Genomic DNA, 8,908 nt, shown 5'->3' with positions numbered 1-8,908 from the left:
AGTCAAGGCTGCCATTCAAGTACAAGAAAAAGGGCGGAGGTCCAGGCCCCAGGCCGTTCACTCAGGAAGGTAGTAGAAGCAGATGGAGACGCAGATGTTGCTGGGGAAGCAGATGTCAATGCAGAGGTAGATGAGCCGCTGCTTAGCAGGACCTGCCAGGAGAACAGGTGCAGGGAGGGCGGGGGTGATATTTCCGCGCAGAGCGCCTTCTGCAATAGCGGCTTGTCCTCGGGTGCCCAGAGAGACGCAGCTACCTCTGTGCCCCGGCAGCAGCCCGGCTGGCTCCTTCCTCACCCACACTGCCTGCAGGTTAACCACGCCACTCTACCTGACGAAGGGCCAGCCTGCCGGGCAGGAGAGAGAGAGGGGAGCCAGCCCTGGGAAGCAGAGGCAGCTGCACCCCCTCCGGCTTGCGAGGAGGAGCAGCTATGTTTTAAACAGTATGGAGAGACCACCTATGGGGTGGTGTTGACGACCTCCAGCACGCTCTGATTTTTAAAATCCCACATGGGAGACTTCTCTGTTACAATGGCCGGTGCCTCAATCTCATGGTTTGCTGGCATAAGCTGCCTTCCTGGAAATGCAAGGCGCCGAGATTCAAGAGGTTTTCCATCCCTAGCCTTCCTCCTATGGCTTCTCTCGCCTCGGGCACCGTAGGAGAGATCTCAGTGCTCAGTGGAATTCAGCAGGAGGGCCCTGAGAACCACTCGAGGAAAGCAAGCAAAGCAGAAAGCCCTTCACCTGCTGGATTAAGGCAACTGCTTGCTCTTTCACCTGTTGAGAGCCTTCTGGACATAACACATTGGCTTGATTGTGTTTTTCTGTTTATCCTGTCAACCAGCAGAGGGCTAGCCTGAGGCTGGGGATACACGTTGACGTTACCAAAACCAGCAACAGGTACTATCTAGCAAAATTTACTCAGGTGCTACCACACAGGTTTCCAGCCTTGGGTCCTGGGATGTCATTGGACTACCACTCCCATCATCTTTTGGCCACTGTGGCTGGGAATGATGGGAGTTGTGGTCCAACATCATCTGGGTATCCAAGCTTGGGCACCCAAACCCTAACATACAACATTGCTGTGGGCCCAGAATTTCTTCGACAGAACGTCTGGGGAAGGGGAAGACGTGGCCCATTTATCCATTCGTTGTAAGCTCTGCGGTGACTTACGGGACATATTTATTCAGGCACTGCCTATGGTTTATCCTGGGAGCTCTTTGGGGTTCTATGCACGTTTCTAATTGGCCAATACCAGGCCCTGCATCATAAGGAAAGTAGCCAGGTTTTTAGTTTCTGCCCTCCAATAATACAAGGCAAGCCAATTATTCAAGGCAAGCCAATTTATCAAATACTTGCCAAGCTGATACAATCTGTCTCATTGTTCTGAATTATTCTGATTCAGTGTTTCCGTTTTCAAGTGTCCCACACATGTTTTATGACATAGTTTTAACGGCCTAATCTTTGAATCAAATGTTGTTGTTGTTGTTGTAACTATGGCTCAACAAACTGATTGAAAGACTGAACATGCAGCATTCTACATTCCCCACTCCGTACCAGAAGCAGCCAACGATGTGTAGTGTAGGCGGAGAAATGCACATCACCCCGATACCAGAGCACAGGGAAGAAACACCCTTCATGTTTCTGGGAGGGGGGGGGAGTTCAGTGTGCAGCTGCTGTTCTTGGCAAGAGGCCCCCCCCCCCGTTTAATGTAAGGTGTGGCTCAACCCGGGAGGCACCAGTTTGCTCAGGGGCCGCGTCACGAGCGGTGTGTCAGTCCGAGGAGAATTTGGACAGCTCGCTGGCTCTTGTGTCCGTGCTCTCCTCCTCGGCTCCGGAAGGTCGAAGACCTCACCCGACTTACCATCTTTCTTCTTGACCCAGTAGATGGGCAGCTGCTCACACAGGGCCTGGATGGCCTCCCCGACTTCCTCTGGCCGCACCGGTCTCCCCGGCACGATCCCCAAGAACTCGCGGTAGTACGTGGTCTTGTCGTTGGGAAGCGGCAGCTGATCCACCTTGTAACGAAAAGAAAGCACAAGGAAGCATGCACAGGGTTCAGACACGGGAGCCTGGCTCTTAAGTCGTCCTGTCGCATTCGCTGTCCGTTTCCCACACTTCACTGGGGGGGAAAAGCTTGTCTATATGGACAGGCACAATCTCTTCTGCTGGGGGAACACAGGACAGAAGCTGCAGCCAGCCCAGCTCCCCGCACCCTTCCTTGCCAAAGGCACGCCATGCAGCCAGCCATTCCCCTGAGCAAGGGCTTCCCTGCTTCTTCTTGCACAGAAGGGCCCTCTGCAGAGGAAACCTGTGGGGTCTGAAGCGGCACAAAACACATTATCCAGTGAATAGGGCAAAGGGTCTTATTTCAAAGGCTTCTCCCCCAGATAGGCAGGTTACTTACCTGTAACTGCAGCTCTTCTGGTGGTCTTCTGTGCATTCACACTTACGGGTCTTGTGCATGCGCAGAGACCCACAACGGAACCTTCCAGAACTAGAGAAAGAAACGTTGGCAGTAGCCCAGCCCCACCCCACAGATCTGCTTGTGTCCCACCTTCTCGCCTTAGTCTCTGCATGCACGAAATCCGTCCGTGAAGTTACACAGAGAAGGACCCTGAAAAATCTAGTCCAACAAGAGGGTTAAAGCGAAGAAAGGACTCTCAGAGTTACAATTCCTCGAGTCCCCAGCTTGGGGGGCGGGATGAGGGTTCATGACGTGTGAAGGTGGTTTTTGCCTGTCACGGGGGCAGACCGTCCCTCTAAGCCAGGGCTGCACTACCCTCGTGGGCTGGAACTATCCACAACTTGGCCTGCAGGGGCTGAGGTCAATTTTTAGCACATTACATTAATATTAAAACTATTATTAGTTACTTGTGGATCTATTGCCCCTGACAATAGTTTCAACCAAGGATAGTGGTCAGAAAATAGGTCCTGTCCCTGCTCAATCAGTGGGGCCCCTGGAGTACCTGCCAGCCCCAAATAAATGCCAAGTCCTCTCCTCCCCCTAAATCGCCATTGCTTTCAGGCTGCAATCCTAAACATGCTTACATGGGAGTAAGCCTCACTGGATACCTCACTGGAAATCAAATAATAATAATAATAATAATAATAAGAAGAAGAAGAAGAAGAAGAAGAAGAAGAAGAAGAAGAAGAAGAAAGAAAAACAAGTTAAAACAATCGACATAGGAATACCAGGTGATAGCAGAATAGAAGAAAAAGGAATAGAAAAAACAACAATATACAAAGATCTACAAATTGAAATGGAAAGGCTGTGGCAGAAAAAGACCAAAATAATCCGAGTGGTCATTGGCGCCCTGGGTGCAGTTCCAAAAGACCTTGAAGAGCACCTCAACACCATTGGGGGGGCCACAGAAATCACCATCAGCCAATTGCAAAAAGCAACTTTACTGGGGACAGCCTGTATTTTGCGATGATATCTATAATAATAACAGCAACAACACTGAGAATAAAATTTAGCCATCCCAGGTCCTTGGGAAGGGCTCGATGTCTGGATAAAACAAACCAGCCCATAACACCTGTCTGACTGTGTAATCAATAATAATAATAATAATACACCATGGAACATATTTCTGATAAAATCATTGGATGGTGCTATAAGGCAGGTTTTTTGGGTTTTTTTTAACATTTTCTATCCCGCTGTTCCTCCAAGGAGCCCAGAGCGGTGTACTCCATACTTCGGTTCCTCCTCACAGCAACCTTGTGAAGTAGGTTTAGGGTGAGAGAGAAGGGACTGGCCCAGAGTCACCCAGCAAGTCTCACGGCTGAAGGGGGATTGGAACTTGGGTCTGGAGGTCTGCACCACTGGAGGCTGCAGCTGCTTCACTTCACCTGTGGATTCGCCCCGTGGGAAGGCGGCTTCCACCTGGCTGGCAGGCCTTTTGTTCACCCGGTTGACAAGACGGCTCACATTCCTGGCAGGGCATTTGGGGGAGCCTGAGCAGAGCTGGCAGGAGCTTCGGCTGCTAAATGGAGTCGCTCGGGAGTGGTAAGCCAACCCCACAGAGCTTTGTTCTGACATTCACAGCAAACAGGGCCTCCTGTCTTCCCGAAACCGAACCTCTGCCCTCATCCTTGACTGAAGCCATTAATATTTCCATTGAAAGGCTGTTATACATGGTTACTCCAACTTACTGTGCTGAGAAATGGCTGACAAAAGCACCTTTGTTTGCTGGCTTTACCGGAATTGCCTCGAGTAGAGCAGAACAGAATCCCACACGAGGCAAGGTGGGGGTGATTTCCCTCCCTACAGCCCCCTGCCCAGCTGCTATTTCTCAGAGCAAGATGTGTCAGTCTTGGGTTGTTGGTTTAGGAAACTGACAGAGAAAACCCAGCTGCCTTGGTCAGTTGCAATAGCTCAGGGATTGTCCAGTCTTGGGTCCCCAGATGATGTTGGACTATAACTCCCATCATCCATGGCCGTTGTGGCTGGGGATGATGGGAGTCTTAGTCCAACACGAGCTGGAGACACAAGGCTGGGAACCCCTCCCTTAGGTGGATGCTTCAGGACACATTGAAATGCACCCGGAACTACGACAGGGGCTTAGCACACCTTTTGTACAGAAAATGCCCCAGGTGTAACCCATGGCATCTCTGGCTGACAGGGTCTTCTCGGGTAACAGGGCTACAGGAGACCTCTGCCCCAGATACTGGAGCCCCACGGCCAGTCAGAGCAGACAATACTGGGTCAGAGGGAACAAAGGTCTGATTCAGCATAAGGCATTTGTTCATATGCACATTGCCTGGATATCCGGACCCAGGGAAGTTGTCCTAGAGGTTTCAGGGCGTGGAGGGAGTTAAATGTGCAGCTGGTTTTCTTAGCGAGAGCCCCCAGCAGTGTGATGGGAGGTGTTGCTCAAGCCCAGGAGACCCCAGTTTGCTCAGAAGCAGGGTGTGCGAGGAGCTCAGCGGCATCTGAACCCCAAGTGCAACTCAAAGAGTACGGTTTAAAGGAAGGGAGCAGGACATGCTTGGGGAATGCAGGCGGGCAGGCCAGATCCTGCTGAAGTTCACACGCAAAGAGGTGCCAGCTTCCCCGTTTCCACCCAGAACATTTTGCAATGTCGTCTAGAAGCTGTTCGATGTGCCCTCCATGGAAGCAATCCTTACCTTTCAGAGCAAATCCCATACTCCCTGGAGGAGAAGTGGGTGGCCTCTTTGGTTTTCCTCACAGATACCCTTGAATGAGCAAACAATCCCACCCTGCTAAGGTAGGGTTGCCATGTCCCCTGAAATTCTGGGTTTCACCCGGATTTTAAGCATCTCACCCACATTGCTTAGCCCACGCAGATTGGCCTGGATTTCAGCTTTCATTTTTTAAAAAAAGATAAGCTCTAGCCCTTGCAGAAGCAGAGTTATGGAGCAAAATGTGCAGCCACTCTTCTGCACAGAAATGATTTTAAAGCCAATTCACATAATATGCACATTAGGCGCCCAGATTTGGAAAGCCAGAACAGGGCAACCCTATGCGAAGGAGGCTTTAAAAGCCAACTCATGCATTCATTGCTCTGTGAACCTTTTTAAAGTGAAGATTATTAATGCTAATCGGCACAAGGAAGCAACGGAGATTGCTCCTAGTCAGACAGTGGCTTACCCTGTGCTCCGAGAGGTTGAAGGACGTCTGCACTGTGTCCCGGTCCCGGGAGTCCATCATCCTGAGGTAACAACTGTTCTGCTCTGCAGGGCGGTAACAGACGTAGCTCTGGGCAGAAAGACAAAGCAAGCATGAGGATTTTGCAGACAACTGAAACCTGGGGGGGCGGGGCGGGGGGGTCTTAAGTCTGGGTGCTCAGTCCAGATGCTCTTGGACTGCAACCATCACAGCTGCCTTCAAGCCACTGAGTGGTTGTCCAACCGCCTCTTGGAATCGAAACTTGGGAGAGTCCAGTAAGGTCTTGCTGTGGAACAAGCCAATCCACCAGGTCTAGCTTTTTCTATTACTTCTTACTACTACTATGGATATTTATATATCACTTTCCCACAAAAGTTCCCAAAGCAGTTTCAATAGATATATAAATAAATAAAAATGGCTCCGTCCCCAAAGGGCTCACAATCTAAAAATGAAACATAAAATAGACACTAGCCACAGCCACTGGAGGGATGCTGGGCTGGGGATGGAGAGGGCCAGTTGCTCTCCCCATGAACATTTACATGCAATCCCAGCCTCAGCCCCCAAACATCTACGAGCTTCTCTTAATAGGCTTCCAAAGTGGAACTTTCATAGCCCCAACATCCACTGACTGCCACTGGGTCTGTTGGCCAACGGCCACTGCTTTGCACCGTGGGTTTCCACAGGCTTAGGAAGCTGACATATACTGAGTCAGACCATAGGTCCATCTAGCTCAGTATTGTCTACACAGACTGACAGCGGCTTCTCCAAGGTTGCAGGCAGGAGTCTCTCTCAGCCCTCTCTTGGAGATGCTGCCAGGGAGGAAACTTGGAACCTAGATGCTCTTCCCAGAGCGGCTCCATCCCCTAAGGGGAATCTCTTCCAGTGCTCACACATCAAGTCTCCCATTCATATGCAACCAGGGCAGACCCTGCTTAGCTAAGGGGACAAGTCCCGCTTGCTAGGACCAGACCAGCTCTCCTCTCCTGCAGAGCATGTGTGGTCTGGCTGTGAAACTCTCAGCAATTGCAGCTGAAAAGCTGGCCTCCCCACACTGTAAATGTCTTTCCAATTGCAAGCCCCCCGCCCCCGCTGCCCTTGCCCCATCTATTACGAAAGGCAGCAACCACCAGCTCACTCACGTTCTCGCTGTCAAACAAGACTGCTGTCGTTTGGTTACTTGGCGAAGTGACGTAGTAGGTCACGGTATTCTTGGACTTGTCCACAAAGGCCGACTGGTTCATGGGGGACCCTGGCCGGTTTTGGAAGTTCAGCCGGACAACCTGCAAGAGAGGCTGCAAAAGCAGACAGTGGTGACCTTGAGAGAGCAGCAACCCGTCCCAGGATGCTGCCTGGTGAGCTGTTGCAGGGCAAGCTGTGCACACCCCGCGCCACCCTTGTGTCTGTCTTTGGGGGCTGAGGACAGCCAAAAACCACCAGGAGACAGAGCAGTCGCCTGCCTGGAGGGACCACTGCAACGTGATGTCCTACAGCAGGCTTCTTCCGAAAACTCTCCAAGTGCTGCAGTCAGTTCAAAACACAGCAGCCAGGTTGCTAGCCAGGACCACTCCGAGAATTCCCTGCCACTTTTCAAAGAGGTGGTTTCGGGCCCCTGGTGGTCTAATCCTGAGCACAGTTCAGAGTGCTGGGTGCAACACAGTCACCAGGAACTGACAAGAGGGGCAGGCTCTCATCTTCATACTTTCTTTGTGGATTCTGAATGCATCCACAGGAGTGGGATTGTTTGAGCACAGGCCTGCAGTTACAGTAGGAAGCTACAAATCTGTGCTTGTTGATCTACAAGAGAGAACAGGGAAGGGAAAAAGTCCCAGCCTGGCTGCCTGGGTTTCTCCTTTACTCGGACGCCTGCTGATTTGAAACTTGCAGCTGCTGCTGCAGGAAGAATTGAGTGGCACCCCCAGAGTGCTGTACCAGAGAAAGGAAGAGCCTTACCTTGGAAGGGCTTTGGGTGAAGCTGAGAGCCCCTGCTACGGCAGTGCAGATGATTCCGCAAATCAATGTGACAGAGAGGGTGATCCAAAGTATCCTGGAAGGGTTTTTGGATTCCGCTGGAGGACTCCTCCCCTAAGAGCCAAGGCAAACCCATCCATCAGACAGATGCAAACAAGTTATGCATCGAGATCTCCATGGAATGAGTCAAATGCACCCATCGTATAGTGCTATGAAAAGCAGGCTCTTTTTTGCCTACGCTGCATGAGGAAATAAAAATTAAAATTAAAGAGACAATGTTCAGTGTGGGGATTTTTTGATGCATACAGAAGCCATGGTTATGGGGTGCAGGAGGGTTTGCCTCCCGTTTTTGTTGTTGAACAGGCATAGCCATGGCTTGCTTGAGTTTTCTATACAATCGCTCAGCAAGTGATCAGCTGGGTATTGGAAGCTGTGGACTAGATCAGACCAGGTATGTCATCTCACTCAGTTGCCTTGGCCATGGTCCGCAGCAGTTCCATGGGGCACACAATCAGATTCCTGTTTCCCTACAACTCAAAAGATTACCCAGGTGTTAAACGTGATTATGCAAAACCAGATCTCAAGGAATGTGAAATTATAAATTTCTTCACATGGTTTAAAAGTGGTTTGTATCAGAAATGTGCAGTACAATGCTGTAGGTTTTGCTGATTTACACATCCTTAGGAAGTAAGATACATGCCCACCACACACACACACACACACACACACACCCCACAAAATGGAAGAAAGGTGGGATAAAACCCAGACTTGTCTTGAAAAACTTTAGCATAGAGAAACTGAAATTATTTTGGTGGGTCTGTCCAAAACTGAACACTTTTCAAATCAGTGTTGAATACCACCCGTTGCCTTGCTAAATATACATGGGTGGCATGGCTCCTACACAAATCAACACATTGTTTGATACCAAGACTTTAACAGGTAGAGGTTCCCCACATTGTGCACAGCAGGCTTGCAGCGCCTGCCTCCAGGAACACAAAATCTGCATCTGTGTCCTGGAGCGATGAAAGGACCTGACCAGAATCCTCTCCTTTCTCCACATCCACTCTGCACCCACTCCCAAGACATTTTGGCACCCGAGTTGGAAAATCAGGATGTCCCCCCCACATGGGACACAACCCACGGCCGAGTTCTCTCGTGCACTGCAGGTATCTTTTTAATAAGGGAAAACTAGCTGGGAAATGGGGAGGTTAGGAGCAGCGTCAAGACCCATTGCTGGTGCCAGGGGAAGGGGAAGAAGGGCAGGGTACTTACCGGAGAAAGGCTGGGGGGCGCCACGGCCTGCTGCTCCAT

General features: G+C 50.7%; 1 protein-coding gene across 1 annotated transcript; it reads right to left on the bottom strand.

The window, feature by feature from the left end:
* Window positions 1-16: 16 nt before the first annotated feature.
* On the bottom strand, window positions 17-8,908 carry BRICD5 (BRICHOS domain containing 5). The gene is made up of 6 exons (XM_053276438.1): window positions 8,870-8,908; window positions 7,580-7,711; window positions 6,769-6,921; window positions 5,612-5,719; window positions 1,862-2,015; window positions 17-152 (listed from the first exon to the last, which is right to left on the bottom strand). The coding sequence occupies exons 1-6, from the start codon at window positions 8,906-8,908 to the stop codon at window positions 58-60; spliced, it is 681 nt and encodes a 226-aa protein (XP_053132413.1). The 3' UTR covers window positions 17-57.

This window comes from Hemicordylus capensis, chromosome 13, assembly GCF_027244095.1.
Source record: "Hemicordylus capensis ecotype Gifberg chromosome 13, rHemCap1.1.pri, whole genome shotgun sequence".
Classification (NCBI taxonomy): Eukaryota; Metazoa; Chordata; class Lepidosauria; order Squamata; family Cordylidae; genus Hemicordylus; species Hemicordylus capensis.
Note: the sequence above shows the minus strand (reverse complement) of the source record. Positions and strands in the feature narration are given on the sequence as shown.

Excerpts from the sequence above, each read along its gene's own strand:
- BRICD5 (XM_053276438.1), bottom strand. The coding sequence starts at position 8,908 with ATGGAGCAGCAGGCCGTGGCGCCCCCCAGCCTTTCTCCG. Across the intron at positions 7,712-8,869 it reads CGCCCCCCAGCCTTTCTCCG|GGGAGGAGTCCTCCAGCGGA; the intron begins GTAAGTACCCTG and ends CTTGGCTCTTAG. Across the intron at positions 2,016-5,611 it reads TCAACCTCTCGGAGCACAGG|GTGGATCAGCTGCCGCTTCC; the intron begins GTAAGCCACTGT and ends TTTCGTTACAAG.